The 16,542-nt window shown below is 29.1% G+C and overlaps 3 protein-coding genes across 3 annotated transcripts in view; 2 read left to right on the top strand and 1 right to left on the bottom strand.

Moving 5' to 3' along the window:
* sip1 (septin interacting protein 1) overlaps positions 1 to 4,965 on the top strand; it is a 354,828-nt gene extending 349,863 nt beyond the window's left edge. The window contains exon 3 of the mRNA XM_067263851.1: positions 4,950 to 4,965. The gene's annotated coding sequence lies outside the window, so the exon portion shown is untranslated. The remainder of the gene's footprint in view (positions 1 to 4,949) is intronic.
* Positions 317 to 4,941, top strand: LOC136969635 (coiled-coil domain-containing protein 32). Its single transcript, XM_067263895.1, has 3 exons — positions 317 to 637; positions 722 to 897; positions 4,652 to 4,941. Exons 1-3 carry the CDS (start codon positions 580 to 582, stop codon positions 4,781 to 4,783), a joined length of 366 nt encoding a protein of 121 aa, XP_067119996.1. The 5' UTR covers positions 317 to 579; the 3' UTR covers positions 4,784 to 4,941.
* Positions 4,966 to 5,482: 517 nt separating the features above from the next.
* LOC136969636 (ribosomal protein S6 kinase delta-1) overlaps positions 5,483 to 16,542 on the bottom strand; it is a 25,394-nt gene continuing 14,334 nt past the window's right edge. The window contains exons 8-15 of the mRNA XM_067263896.1: positions 15,303 to 15,458; positions 14,271 to 15,218; positions 10,113 to 10,363; positions 7,559 to 7,596; positions 7,400 to 7,489; positions 6,389 to 6,474; positions 6,070 to 6,165; positions 5,483 to 5,996 (exon numbers count right to left, since the gene is read on the bottom strand). Of these exons, the coding sequence (XP_067119997.1) occupies positions 5,886 to 5,996; positions 6,070 to 6,165; positions 6,389 to 6,474; positions 7,400 to 7,489; positions 7,559 to 7,596; positions 10,113 to 10,363; positions 14,271 to 15,218; positions 15,303 to 15,458 (1,776 nt within the window). The 3' untranslated portion in view covers positions 5,483 to 5,885. The remainder of the gene's footprint in view (positions 5,997 to 6,069; positions 6,166 to 6,388; positions 6,475 to 7,399; positions 7,490 to 7,558; positions 7,597 to 10,112; positions 10,364 to 14,270; positions 15,219 to 15,302; positions 15,459 to 16,542) is intronic.

Raw genomic sequence — 16,542 nt, 5'->3', positions numbered from 1 at the left:
CAAAATGGGAAAGGTCGAAGATTGAATAAATAAAGAGAATAAATTGTTACGGTAAGAATGGAAACCAAGAAAACGAAATCGAATTTTACTTGAATGTTTAGAACAAAAAATAATAATTATGTAGTACGTTATTTGATAGATAATTTTTAGAGTTAAAATCGAATTTTAAGCGGAAGATCAGTAATAAAATTTTCTTTTGTGTTTTATAATTATTTTTCGGTTAGAAAAACGGTTTTATTATCAATTTGACAATTAATGGAGTAGGCGTCAGTTTAAAGACGGGTGTCAAAACGCGATCCTGGTGGCGGTAAATTGAACTGTCGTGTCACTCAGTTCGTGCTATTTTTCAGCCGTTGTACGGTATATAATGGTTTTGTCCGTATTCGTAAATTGATTCGTTAGTCGTACTCTTATTCTATATTTTCACTTATTATTGCGTTTGTTACTTCTGTCCTTTTAATTTTATCTCAATGATCATTGATACCATGAGAGCTTTACTTGTATTCCGAGTTTGAGCCAGGGCGTGCGTGTCAGTGACATTCACGTGATAAAGAATAAATTGTTCTTGCTATGTGAAACATGGAGAACGATCGAGCTACGCCGATGTTAGACTCTGCACAGTATTTAAGTAAATTAGGTGAGAAAATATAATTATTCTGGGCTTTTACATTATTCTGATTTACTTTGGTTCGTATTTAGTATACATTTCGATTTATTACAGAATCTCGTTTAGTTAGAATAAAAGATAAAAATAAAGAACCGACGCCTAAAGAGATTTTAACGTCTCTGCAACAAGCCAAAGAAAGTATTTTGGGAATTGAAAGGAGTCAAAATGAATCCAGTTCCTTTCTGTCCGAAGAGAGCGGAGATAAACAAGTCTCTTCGTCTTATATAGAGGTAAAAGCCTACGTTGTACGTAAATCCATCCGTCAATTTCAACGTAAGGGGAAGTTTTGCTTATTTTCAATTCAAAATATAGAAAGGTTTATTCTTTCCCTACTTAATAGCGAGGTTGAAGCGGCGCTCGATGTTCACGTTTTAGAGATAAAAACTTCGGCCGCAACCTTGCTAATAATTTGCTGAGTATAACGGACATCAAATATTGCGTGTTCTTGTTGCTACATAAAATATCTAATTTAGACTTTGGTTCTGAGCTATGACATGTAAGAGGCTTCCCTATCCAGCAAATACTCTGTGATTTGTGACTGTATAATAAGGTCAACCTTTTAATAATAAATTTAAAAGTGTGAGACCTAAGTAGTAGCTATTTAGCTTATATATAAATCTAGTCCTAACTATGCATTATGGCTAATTACGGCAAAACCTTGCTTTATGGCCACCCGCAAAATTCCCTGGTAAAACTGTATGAGTTTTAATATAAATCAAACTCTGCCTTGATGGCCAACGTAGAAGTGTCCTAAAGTGACATTTATCCCCATTTATATAGCCAACAGAATAGGAAAATCCCATATTTCTAAATTCAATCTATTGTTTAAAGCACTTTAAACAGAATTGAGCTTTTTTGCTATGGTTATGGAACAGTTTGCCAAGATCTGTGTTAAATATTTAACGGGATTTAGTACAGTACTGTAATTACAGTTCTGTTTGTCAATTTTTTCATAATCTTGCTTATGTGACCAGAAATTGTATACAGGTACTCCTCACTTTACGACCGAGTTCCGTTCCGATGACTACATCGTTAAGCGAGGAGCTTGCGTTGGAAATATATAATCGTTGTAAAATTATACAAATTATGCAACAAACTTCAAATTTATTCATAAAAAGACTATTATAGTACGCCATTAGCCTATTAAAGTACGCTTAGTGCGCATGTCGCCATTCGCCACTGACCGACACTCAAGCTGAGAAAGGGGATACCCTGAATTGCAGGTTGAAACTCGAGTGGTTGTTAAGCAGATAGGTCGTAAAGTGAAGAGTACCTGTACTGCAAAGGTGACTGCATAAGTGGTGATTTACTGTATTTGTGGTTAGAATAATGTCTCATGTGATGAGACATTCTAATTTCTCATTTAATTAAGATGGATCAGATTAAAAACTCTTACTTTCATTTATTTGATGTTTTTGTCTGACATTTGTTTTGGATTCAAGACAACATCAGACTTCAATAGAGTCCAAAGAATCTCTCAAAATTCAGCTCAGTAGGGACTGAAACAAATTCCACATCTTATAATACATGACATATACTATATCAGTGGCTTGTCTTTGAAACATTGCTGTATACTTATTAAAGAGCTCTGCAGTTGAGATGCCATGATAAATTTCTGCTTTGATGTAAATTTTCAAGTCTGCTCTTCAACACTTGATAATTTTGTGATGATGTATTTGATATCAATGTTTACTTCTTTTGAGAGACATAATGCTAAGGTAACTGAAATATTAGGTAACTGCATCCCACTGCTCAATCAACCTGGATGTTGCATTAGTAAATGTTAGCCAGTTTGTTGTGACATGTTTTGTAAATGATGCTTGGGTAATTTAAGCTGATCTCATACATTAGTATAATCTTTCCAATGAGATGACTATCCATCAAAAAAGTAGTATATTGACATGAAGAGTTCTGAGACATCTTCACCAAGTTCACTTAATGCTTTCATATATGCATTAAGTATTGTGTGAATACTGCAAATGCCAATATCAACCAGCCCTTTCCTCCTAATTCCTAGCTCATCCTTGTTAGAGATGTATGACTTTTTTTTAATGTAGGGATTATCTAAATTAATTATATGAGTAGTTTATGCATTGAAAGGTTTGCATTTTTGAGACTATAACAATGCACAAGTGAAGTTTTCCATCAGTTTGTTCAAGAAAACTGATATTCAAATGTTTAGAAGCAATTTGTTTTTCCCCCTCTGACCAAAATCTGATCAAGACCTGTAACTTTCTTATTCTCTGCATTGCTGGTTCATTGTAGTTAATGGTAAAATTGTAGACATAATGAAATAATTACAAAATTTGGAATAATTTATAATGAAATAAATCTGTATTGAATGCATTTGAAGTGTGTATTTGAAAACCGAAATATTGTTTTATTAAAAATGACATTGGCACTGATACCAAAACTGTATATAATGAAAATTTTCGACACCACTATCGCAGCTTTTGACATCAGATCGATTACTTGACGTCTCCGATATCACTACTATCCTTTGTGAAATAATTACAAATGTAAAATGTAGTCATTGAATGAAGGTTTCATACTTTATTGTGTTTTGTGTACATCTGAGATAAAATGGTAATAATTTGAAAATGATTGATCTATGCATTCTTGATGGCAGTTTCTGTACATACAGGTTTACAGGATATTTTTTGGGGATGTTATATTTTCTAAAATTTGCTCATTTTGGGAGGAAAGTAAGCCACTAGTAAACCCACTCATCAATGGATTAACTGAATTCCAAAACATGCTGAAAATAATGGTGGAAGTTACCAACTAAGTGTCACTATAATACTAAAGAATAAAATTTTAGAAACCATCAGATGTTTCTGGTGCATCCTGTATTATTTCAAATCTAATTTGATACTTATATGCAAATTCTGTATGCTTTCATGCAGTCATAATTCTTAATATTGAAAAGTAAGATTTTCTAAACATTTATGGTAATTGTTTAGATAGGATGATATAATCAATAAATCTTTTGGGATCTGGAACTTCCTTACAATATTTTAATTGAATCATATCAGTTGTGACAATATCATATAGTTGAACAAACAATTTAGTCAAATAGAACTAAACACTTTAATACTTGAGATAGCCCTCTAACTAGATATCAAAAAGATTCGGATCTGACGAGCAAGTTGGCCAGTGTGAAAGTCTAGAGAAATTATTGCCAAATTTTGAATATAACTGATAACACCAAAGGGCAAGATGCACCAAATTGACTATGTCATTCATGTCAGAAATTGCAAAATGAAATCAATGTACAACACAATGTAATATTTATGAACACGATCACTTTTGAGTACAGGTCAAAAGTATCAAAACAGTCATCTCATTCACTAGTACCACAATAAGGTATCAACCATTTTGTTGAGTGCACCTGTCTGATAATCTCAAACTATGTCATCTTAGATTCCTTACATATAACTTTTTAGACATCAATATTCTTACAATGTGCTATGGTTTTGATGGAACAGCCTTATCAACAGTGTACATTCCTTCTTTTGATGGTGTTTTTTTCTGGGAAAGAATTTTAGATGGTCAACCTTCAATGTTAGCTTGTTGTTGCTACTACAGATATTAACTGATTGTTTGGTTTGTAAGCGAAACAAAATGATATTTATACTTAATAGCATATTAATCATGTTTGAAAATGCTGCTATTTATTTTAACTGGTTGGTGGAAATATTTAGCTGGTGGATCAACCAGCAAAAACGAGCACTGATATCAATTCAATTAATTTGTTCTCCAGAGATGAGAGCAGGAAAACTTATTTTAGAAATTATGTAAATTAGTTATATACAATTATTTCATTTATCAATGTGATGATTGGTCTGTTAGGAAGTTTTTATCTTGCAATTATTAAACGTAGAGTAAATATTTAAATGTTATTTATGTGATCACAAAAAATTGCACATCATCATATTCTTGATAAATTCTATGAAACTAAAACTAAAATTTATTGTTTTTCAGAGGTACTTGTTTCCAGAAAAACAAGCCATTATTATTGAAGAGATTCAACATCTGTTGCAATATGATACGTTAGCAAAGACAACTGCCGAAATTGAAAATGAAGTTACCAATTCAGAGTGTAAAAATGATTAAAATGATGATAGGGAATTTATTGTTAAAAAAAGTGTGTAAAATTGTTAAATTTGAAGTTAAAATATATACATTGAGATGATGAATTTAAAATGTATAAAACCATGTTATTTTCTAATGTATGTAAAATTTAAAAGATTAAAATATATAAATGAATAAGATTGCACAGTTTTAAAAAACAAAATATATTTTTAATTCTGATAAATGAATAATTTAGAGAAAAAAATCATTTCTTTTTTCTTACACAATGATATGTATTTACGAAAAGAGTAAATATTTCATTAAATCTTAATTTATAAAGCATAAATCTTAAAATCTAGTAAAATTTAGGTTAAAATGACATTGTATACAATATATGTGCAGTACAAATACATTTGATGGAAAAATTTGTTTACATTTTACATTATCCAAAAATGTGTATGATGAATTAAATAAATTATTGCTTTGGTTGTAAAAAACCTCTGTGATTCTTCAGTTTTAATTTTTATAAAGATTTTGCTTAAAGAATTGTATTTTTAAGTTGGAGTTTTAAACAAAACCAGGTGCATTTGAAAATGTTTATTTTGATTTTTTTTAAATTCACATTTGTATAAATTTGTAGAAATTTTCAACAGAGAACATTTTAAAAAAATCAAATAAAACAACTTCAATGTTCAAGAAACGATCAAAATCGCAATACTTTATTCTTAAGGATTAAGGTAATTTCATTCAAAATTATTTTTTAATGAGAGAAATAACTTTACATAATATAAGAATTGCAAGCATTCTTGATACATTTGGTTTATAGTAAAGATTTTTGAAAATTTTCCTAAAGAATCCCCAAAAATTAAACTACTAATAAATAATGGTATTCTGCTAAGTTAAAATTATAAATTATTTATACTTTTTATGTTAAGAACATACAATAAAACATTGTCATTTACATTTGACATTTATATTTATTGCACAACGATTAAGATTTTCACTTAAATATGGATACAATAAATATTTACATACAAATTTATAAATGGTATACAGATGATCTTTCATCAAATTTCATGTATACTAATATATAATGTTTAAATCATACTAAACAGAAATGTGATGAATGTTTAAAATATTTTCTTCATGAATATACTTTATTCCAATTATATCCAAGGAAGAAGGGATGTGATTTGATATCTTCTACTCCATGTGGTCCAGAACCTAATCTCTCAGATACATTATACTTTAATAACTATAAAAAAAATTGAGAATTTATGCTTCTAAACTTCAATTTAATTTGTTTGAAAAATTGTTATAATTTTCACCTTTATTATTAAATCACGTGCTTCCACAGAAATGTGAGCGGGAATATTAATGTTTGAATGGGCTGTAATTCCTCCAGGATGGCAAGAAACTAAAGTCTAATTATAATAGAATGTAATGTAGTTTCAAACATTAAGGAGGTTGAGGCCAAAGTTTTAAATGCGAAAACGTGTATGTCAGACGTTTAGCGCCGCTTTCCTGTCAGCCTAGAAGTTTGACAATGGCGTTTGGAATGTCGAGCATGATGGCCGACATACACGTTTTCGCACTTAAAACTTTGGCCTCAACTACGCTATTAACAAAAAATACTTTTGTTGATACTAACCCTTCCTGTAATAATTCAAACATCAGTGCACCCACACTCCACCAGTCACAAGCAAAAGTAACAGGAAAAATGCCTCCGACTTCTAAATATACATATTTTACATTAATAAACAATTTTTTTCATATTAAAAATTATTATTTACAAACATTTAAAGAAAATAATTTAAATAGATTTTCTATTTTTATTTCTATTTAGTTATTTTATCAACATCAAATAATAAAAAAGAAAATATTTGATAATTGTTGTTCAATAAAAAAACACAATGGGATTGGTAGTAATATAAACTATTTGTAAATTCTAAAAATATACTATATTAGATTAAAAGACGAGTAAAAAGAAACACTCTTTTATAACCGACTTCGAGTGATTAGCGGACAAATTATTAACAACAAATACTAACTTCTACTAGAGCCAATTTTTGCTGTTTATTTCTTTCAACATCTCCAAATGCATTTCGCTTTGTCTCAACGAAGTCGGTTATAAAAGAGTGTTTCTTTTTACTCGTCTTTTAATCTAAAAATAGTATATTTTTAGAATTTACAAATAGAAAATGTTTTATTTCATTGATACTTAGGTTTAGATTTAGTCTTTAAATACAAAAAATCTTTACATCACATTTAAAGAGATTACTTGTTATTAAAAATTCACATATTATTATAATGTTTTAGCTAAAAATTTCCATTAATAATGTTAATTTTAACTCCTTTGTTAATCAGACCCCATCTTATAAACAGCCAATATGACGCTTCAACACTATTTTGATTGTTGAAGTATTTTGAAAATTTAATGAAGAAAAATGATTCAATAACAAAACACACACACAAATTTTTTTTATGTATTTAAAAAGATTTATAAAAATTTTGTTCTTTTAAAGGAAAAGCAACTAGTTATTTTCTTATAGAAAAATAAAAAAACTAAACCAAACAATTACTACGATCCTTATAAAATGTGTGTGTGTATAAATTCTAACTTTTGTTTTTGTAGCAGAACCATATAGTATTTGTTACCTGGAGCAGCATAAAGATTTTCTTTAGCATGCCTGTTGATGACTTGGTCCATACAATTCCAACTACTCTGATATGTCAATAATATATGACCTGAAGATATAATAAAAATTTTAAACTAAATATATTACCAACTATTTAATTTTTAAAAAAGATATTTACCTCTTTCTCCCAACAGAATATTATCTGGTCTCAAATCTCTGCAGAAAATATTATTTCTGTTATTATGTTATAAATTTATCTAAAATGTAAAAGATTCGTAGAACATATGCATATACTTCTGAAGATGGATATTTACCAGAGTTCAAAAGTACTCGGGTGTACGACAAATAGTTAAAAAGCAGCAAGTATTCCAATAAAGCAGAGATTAGTAGTAAATAAAAATTTCTTAAGAAAATTTCAAAAAACAATAAGAATCAAATATTGAAAATTAAGTACTATAGAACTTTGAACAATTATAACAATCTATAGAACAATTATTAAATAATTTTTAGTTCTTAAAATACTTCTAAATAGAAATATTCAACCAGAAATTATTTTAAAAAAAAATAATTCTTGGTGAGATCAATTTACTGTAATTTCTTTTGAATAACCTGCAATCATAAACCTGTGCAATAGCTTTTCCTCTCTCTGAACTTACCCAGTATGTCTTTAAAAATCATGAAAAATTCTTTGTGCACCACACACATCCATATGCTATTGCAATTTTTCCAGAAACTACTAAAGACATGCATACATATGCTTCATTGTTAGTTTGCTCTCATTTTCAATGTGGCAAGCATATTTTGTATATAATTTTTTCAAGTTTATTATTATATATTCATAGTTTGTCCAATGAAAGATGAACCTTTTAAAGTTATTTTTGATGCATGGTTAGTCAGTTTTGTCAACAACTAAGATATATAACAATAACTAAAATGCTAGTTGGCTATAAACTCTTGTTCCTCTCATTGCTATAAAGTGAATTTTTAGAAATAAACTAATTATATATGTTTAAAACAATATTAGTTTGATCACGTAACAGTTTTTTGTTTACACACAACAGTACTACTTTCTGCCATTTTGTAACATTTCATTGTAACATGTGATATGTTGCAATCATGGGCTCACAATATTGCTCAGTTTAAAGCCAGTTGAGAATGGATCAGCAGATTTATAGAGGAAAAATCTCTCTCTACATAGAAGAACTACATTTTGCCAAAGGTTTCCTTGACATTTTACAAACCAGATTCTCTTTTTTTAGATTTATTATATGAAAGTGGAAAGAACAATCATATTTGCTCTCTGAAATGGGAAATGCAGATCAGACACCAGTGTTTTTTGATATGCCAAGAAATACTACCGTGGAAAAAGAAGGTTCTCGATCAGTCATCATCAAAAGAACTGGCTGTGAGAAGCAAAGATACACAGTAATGTTAGCCACGAATGCTGACAGACAAAAATTGCTACTGTACGCGATTTCAAACAAAAGACCTTGCCTGAAGGCTTTAAGGGTCCACCCGGTATTCAAGTCCAAGTGCAAGAAAGGGAATGGATGGATAGATAAAGATTTAATGAAAGATTGGTTGCAGAGAGTGTGGCAGTTGAGGTCTGGTGCCCTACTTTGCAGAAAGTCACTCCTTATACTGGATAGTTTCAGAGGCCATCTAAATGAAGAAGTGAAGAAAGTACTACAAGAAAGACAAATGGCTATGGTTATGATTCCTGCTGGTTTAACTTCAGTGTTGCAATCACTTGATGTATCAATTGATAAACCTTTCAAGGAAGGAATTTAAAGGTTTTATTCAGAGTGGATGGCTGGAGGCAATCACAACTTGACACCTAGTGGTAAAATTCAATGGCTGAGTTTGGAAAGCATGTGTGAATGGACCATGCAGGCTCAGAAATTAATTTCACTGACAATAATTAAGAGGAGTTTTAATAAAACAGGGATTTCCGATTCTATGGATGGTTCTGAAGATGAGTTGATCTGGTAGGATGCTGAAATTAATGACAACAATGAATCTGCTGCATCAGACAGTGAGAGCAACACATCAGACCAAGAAAATAAGGTATGTTGATAATTCATTTATATTTTGATTCAATATAATGAATAATAGAATTAATTATATCATTTTATGATTTCTGTTAAAATTTTTAAAGTTACCGCAGTCATTGTTAATTTAATTTTCTTTTTATTTTTAGAGTGTACAGTACATGTCTATCGAAAATGGCTGCATATTGTTGATTATGATGTGAGAATTCAAAATATTCAGAATATGTATGCAAAGTTTTTAAAATATTAAAACTATTATAAAATCATGACTTCTGTTAATCAATATTTCTTTTAAGAATAAATACTGATATATTCTACCTTTGATAATAATTTGTGTATTTTTTGCACCTCAATTTTCAATTAGTAAAAAATGGCAAAGAAGTGCAAAAATGTGTGTGGAAATATAGTATTAGGAGAATGGAGAGAACAAATTCTTTGTTGCTCTACTAGCCTTAATAATGGAAATGAGTCAAAATAAACTTGGGCAAAGATGAAGATCAAGAAATGGAATAATAGTGATATATCAGTGATATATCAATAATGTTTATGATATTTTTTATTCTGGATTTTAAAGAGAAAATTATAAAATAAAACTTTAATTCTATCATAAAAGAGAACTGATTGCTATATAATTTTATTTTCTAAGAAAATATATTCAAGATTGCTAAAATAAAATTTTACCTCCAGCACAAGCCGAGATTATGCAAACAGGATAAAGCTATAATTAATTCCGCTATCCAAATCCGCACGCAAGATTCTGGTAAATATGGTTGATTTGATGCAGCTGTTGTTAACTGTTGGAAAACTTCTGATAGATGACGAATTCGTTGTGATGTCAAACTACCCACAGAAGAAGAAAGTCCTTCAGTTTGATGGATTGGTAATAAATTACCACTATGTTTTGACTGTGATCTAAATTTTCTATTATCTTTCTAAAAACAAAATATAATAATAAAAATTTTAATAAAAATCAATGATAATTACTAAATTTTAGAGTACTTAAATATTAAATTACATTTAATTTACTAAAAATTTGTGTGTTATTGAAAAAATATTAAATAAATATTATGCCAATTTTACATATATTAAGTCATTAATAGAAATTCATAAAAATTTATTTAAAAAATCTTAAGCAAGTTTAATAGCTGAATTATTTTAATTATTATTATATTTTAAGATACAGTTGCTACAAATTGACTTTTTAAATCATTATTGTTTTTATTTAAGATAATGATTATAATTATATCTTTGAAAACAATGCAATCAACTTGCACAATAGAAGCACATATATAGCATATATAAGCTATTTTCAATATTTTCAAGAGAAATAATACAGATTTATGTAATTAATAAACAATCTTTCTTTTCATTCAGAGTCTAAATTAACTAGAATCTAAAATCAGTCCAGACTAATTATTTCAAACTAAATGAGTAGTTTTGAACTGTTTTTGTAAAAGCATTAATTTGTTTAATGTTATTTATCATTTGTATATTTAGGAAATGACACATGTTTTATTTTTCTTGAAAAAGTACCTAAAATTTATATTTCAAAGTTCTTCAAAATTTACAATTTTTTTTATTTGTACTGTGTTCCAAAATAAATGAAAATTATTAAACATTACTTTTAAATTCTCCTGATTTGGATGGTGAGAGTTCTTATATCAAAGATATTTAATATTTTATATTATTATTTTATAGGTAAATAGTTTTATCTTTTACATCTACTTTTTTTCCCCCCCCTGCACCATCCAAATGATGGATTTTTGTCTAGTTAATTATTTCTAAGAATTTCAACTTATTTATTTACTTTTTAAAATGCTACAAGTCATTCAATACTTTCAAATTGTTTTTACAAAAGGTTACTTCCATTAAGATAAATGCATCTCACTGCCCAACATCTTCGATGATTTTTATAATCTCTATATCTTGACTGAAAGTTGGATTACTCTCAGTCAAACAACATCACTAATTTTACATCAACTGGGATATTCCTATATCTCTCTAGCTCATGATAATCAATGTGGCAGTGGCATCTTGTTCATATACCCTCCATCTACACTTGTAATTAAAATGTTTGAATATTTAGATTCTATTTTAATAGTAAAAATCTCTAATTTTCAACTAATTATAATCACTGCTTACGCCCCCATCCTACAAGAGGAAGTATATTAACATCATTCGTCATTACTTCCCTTGACAACTTTTCAAATTATAAAATAATTGTGTGTGGAGGAGACTTTAATCTTACAAATGTTTCTTGGTCCTCCCTCAGACCCAGTTTTAATTGTATTGAACCTATTGAAGTATTTTTTCTTAACAAAGTCTATTATATTTTTTTTTAACTTTACAGAAAACATTTCATTTCCCACCCGTTCTAATTTCTTCCTAGACCTAGCCCTTAATTGCAAACTGATTGCTTATCAGACGCAAAGGTTTTTGTCAGATCATTCCGCAGTTTGCATGGAAGTGAATAACTGTCGTAACATTAAAAAACCTCATGAATTTGTTAAGATCCCACTATGGTCTCATTTTAGATAGAAACAAGCCTCAAACTTTTTATGTTCAATTGACTGATCTTTCCTGGAATCCTCCCTTTTGTTCACTGAAAAAACAACTGATTTAATTTACAATATTTTTCATTCTACAATAAAAAAAATTCCTTCAATTCTGCAAAGTTGAAATTTCTTCATATAAGTGGTTTTCTCATCACTTAAAGAAATTAAAGAACCTAACAAGAAAGCAGTGGAATAGATGGAAATGAAGCAAGAATCCTTGCAACCGTTATCTTCATCAAATCATACAAAAACAATATTACAATGAATGCAGTATGTCTTTTTATAATTATTTTAACACCATTGTTTCCTCCTTTGCATTGAACCCCCACACTTTTTGGAGTTTTATACCCAAATTTTCTAAAAAGCTCCCTAAGCACAAATATCCCTATTCCTGATGATATGATCTTTGATGTTTACAAAAACTTTAAAACCAGATTTTTTCATATTTTACCTGAGGCCAACTTCATTTCACTTTCCTTATATACCTTTACCTACCGTCATTATTTTTCTCTTTCTGAAATTAAAGAAGCAATCGACATCTTAAACCCTTATAATTTTAGTTCTTATAACACCGATAGCTGTTATCTTATCAAAACTATTTTCCAAATTTTTACAATCGAGTCATGTCCCTAAACAATGGTACTCCACAATGATTAAAGCTGTATATAAAAAAAAAAAAAAATTCTTTCAGACCTATTGCATTATCATCCACCATGTTAAAAATCTTTGAAATATGTATTTACCATGAAATTAATGTTCTGATCACTTCCAAGCTTGCACCAATTCAACACTACGGTCTTAGACATCATTCAATTACCGCAAATTTACTATATACTTTAATACTACATAATTCTTGAAAATTTTAAAAAGAAACATGCAGTTTATGTCGTATATATAGATGTTTCTGAAGCTTTTGACTCCATTCTCCCAAATATCCTTCTTTCCTCACTCAGTGAACACTTTGACATTGATCCAGTTTTCCATTCTTGGTTGAATAATTATTTCTTAGCCCGTTCTTTTAAAGTTAAACTAAATGACTGAATTTCTCGACTTTCCACCCATCTATGGCATTCAACAGGGACTTATTAGCCTATTTTTCTCTGTTTACATTGATCAATTACTTAACCGAATTAGGTCCACTGTTATTACTTACACCTATGATATAAAACTGATTAACCATGACCCAGTCATTTTTCAATCTGATTTACATCTACTATCAACCTTATTTGCGAGGGCAAACCTTAAAATCAACATTAATAAGACCGCTGATACGTAAGTCATGTGCTTCTTGTTGATTTGGAACCCTCCTCTTCCCCCTTTTTCATTGATGCTAATATTCTGGGATATGTCTGCTCCTACAATGATCTTGGCATTATATTTGACAATAGATTAACTTTTCATTTTCATGTAAATAAAATCATTAAAGCACTAGTAATTCGTAGAGGTATTTTATAACATTTTTGCAAACCTATCTCATCTAAATCTGTTTTACAATCTATTTTTTGAGAACTTACAATCTATTATTGATTATTGCCTGCTGATTTGGTCTATGACAGCCCTTCCCTTCTCAATAAAATTTTGAGAGAACTCGATAAGATATATTTATTGTTAAATAAACTAAGTAATCTACTGTTTACTAACAATCCAAAAGTTGCAAGTTCAGGCTAGGTCTTCCCAATATACATGAAAGAATCAAACACTATAATTGTATACTCTATTATAAATATTTAATGGTTTTATTCTGGCTTCATTTTAGAATACCTGTAAAAAATACGCATGACACCACTTGTATTTTTACTCCTTTTTACTGCTTATCTATTTCACATAGATCTTTTTTCTATCGCACAGCCAGAAACACAAACAATGTAGAAGATATGCTTCACATCGAATTTTATGTTATAAAAGACATCTTGTTGGCGTTTATTATATAATTCTTAATGGTTTGTAAATGCAACTTTATTTACTATTGCATTTCAATTCTTTCGCACTTCATGCAAACAAATTTTATGGCTATATTCTGTACTCCAGCTTGGTTATTATATTGTTTTTAAATTTTTATGTTTTACTTCCAGCATTATATGTATTTAATATTTTAAACATTTTTTGTGCAATTTTCATTTATGTTTTATTATGTCGGTTGATTTTCTTTTTATGTATTTAATTTTTTTTATTATGGGTCTTGTTATTTTTGAGGGGAGGAGATCTGCTATCCAGTGACATCTAATGTAGACGAAATAAATAAAATAAATAAATAAATAAATGTAATAATTAAATTAAAACTTACATTTTCAGGGATATATTTTTCTTCTTTAACAACTGAACTGTTCTGAAGATTTTTGTTACTTTCTGATAGAATGTCTTCAAAATGTGTTATATCTTCTTGCATGATTAAAGTATTAGCATTATTCATATTTTTCGATATTGGAGATGTGGCCTTTAAAGTTTCTTCAACATTATGTAACAATGTTTTTGAATTAGAAATAAGTAACTCAACACAATCATTACTTGAATATGGCACATGATCATTTACTAAATCTGGCAAATTGCTATCTTTGTCTCCTCTCAAACAACTACCATTTTTTGAAATATTTTCTGATGTTTTTGAATTATTGTTTTTCTGAAAAACTTTTGCTGACAAATCAGATGAATTTTCACTTGTATTAATTGTGATAGTCTGGTCTAAAGGGGCAAAGCTGTCTTCAATACTCTGTGTATCTTCATTATCTTCATCTTTTTGAAAATTGATATGACATTTAGCTAATACAACAGTCTTTCCTGGCTCTCTTGATGCTGCATATTTTGTAAATAATGCAGTATAACTTGCTGGACAGACTGGAGCTGCTTCTAAATCAGAATCAACAGAACTGTTGTGACTAGATAACGAAACACATTCTTTAACACCTAGAACGTTTTTTATGTTATTTGTGTTTTCTGGAAGAGTTTCAAATTTCTTTCCAGTATAAACATTATTTGTAAGAGAATGTTGATTTGATTTATTCTCCATTATATATTCAGTAAATGGAGCCCCACAATCAATACATGGTGACATAGGACTATGTTGCAAGTAGGAATTAACATAATCCCATAATCGGCCTCCCGAGGCATGCTGCAGTACTAAAAATATGGCATAATCAGTTTCATACACTTTATGTAATTGTACCATATATGGAATTTCTTGAGGAACAATATTTGGTGAATTAAAACTTTTTGCATCTGGCCTTTTATATAACGACTGAAAAATATGAAATATTTTAAACATAAATAGCTTAATTAACTATATCATAATTATATCTTTTAAACTTATATATTATACTACCTTTATCACATATGTTGAATTGGATACACTATCCAACACCAAAAGAACATGTCCCAAAATTCCAAGAACTTTGTAATTTGCCAACTCACTGAGTGATCCACGCAAACTACCAATATTGAGTTCTATTGTAGATGTCACTGTTATACGACTATCATTCTAAAATTAATAATAATATTATTATTGTTATATTCATTTGTATTCAATAAATTTATTTATTTCAATCTAATAATTATATAATAGAATTAAAAATGATATACAGCCATACCCTTATTCCCTGATTTTGAAGTCCCACTACAACAAATGACATTCTTCAGTACTCATTGCAATATCCAAATCAAATAATCCTAGTACAGGTATACCTCGACTTACGTCGGTAATTGGTTCCAGGAGAGGCGACGTAAGTCGAATTTACTTGTGTAGTTACGACGTAAGTCGTAGTTTCAATGTACGTCATAACTAAACGCCAATAATGAGCACTTAAAGACCGCTAAATAAGATGACAACACAGATGTTTTCGTGTTTCCTTCTCTAGGATTTATGATGATTATATTAACATTTACTGTAAATGTACATATTTTAATATGATTTTATGTGCTTTCAACGCTTTTCTAGTGATATTACGACTTCAATGTTTATGGCGGACGGATTTAAAGTCGAATAAACTGACTTAAACTTGATTTTTATTTTTCCATATACTTTTTTGACAAACGACGTAAAATCGGGAACGACATAACTCGAGAGGGACGTAAGTTGAGGTATACCTGTATTACAAATTTCTTTGAAGCACACTTGTGACAAATTTGAAAGTTGCATTAGTAAAGGTGGAAAGTACAGAATGATTCTGTTCCCCGCATCTGTTTTCATTTTTTTCAGTGGTATTGTGTGTGTTCTACTCAAAGTTTAATGATTTTTTTTTCCCACAAAATTTCAGTGCAATCTTAGGTGCTTATTCTTGATAGGTTCACTACATTGTTTATTTTTATTGTTAAACAAATGATAAAGTAGATTCATTATTGGTCTATTAACTATACAAGTTATAGATCAATAACAAATCTAGTTTTATCATTTGTTTATTAATATAATTTGGGCCTGATTTTTTATATAATTTTCATTTTTGGTCTGTTTTTATACAGTAATATTTAAACAAAATTTATATATGGTATCATTATAAAATTTTCATTGCTGTCTACTGCATATTACAGAAAATGCAATTTATATGGAATTTCTAATATAAATATTA

Source organism: Centruroides vittatus, unplaced genomic scaffold, assembly GCF_030686945.1.
Source record: "Centruroides vittatus isolate TY-2023 unplaced genomic scaffold, ASM3068694v2 contig_18, whole genome shotgun sequence".
Lineage (NCBI taxonomy): Eukaryota > Metazoa > Arthropoda > Arachnida > Scorpiones > Buthidae > Centruroides > Centruroides vittatus.
Note: the sequence above shows the minus strand (reverse complement) of the source record. Positions and strands in the feature narration are given on the sequence as shown.

What these genes read in the sequence shown, in the direction of transcription:
- LOC136969635 (XM_067263895.1), top strand. Translation starts at nt 580, where the DNA reads ATGGAGAACGATCGAGCTACGCCGATGTTAGACTCTGCACAGTATTTA. An exon ending in ACAGTATTTAAGTAAATTAG is followed by an intron (nt 638 to 721) that starts GTGAGAAAATAT and finishes GATTTATTACAG; the next exon opens with AATCTCGTTTAGTTAGAATA. An exon ending in TCTCTTCGTCTTATATAGAG is followed by an intron (nt 898 to 4,651) that starts GTAAAAGCCTAC and finishes ATTGTTTTTCAG; the next exon opens with AGGTACTTGTTTCCAGAAAA.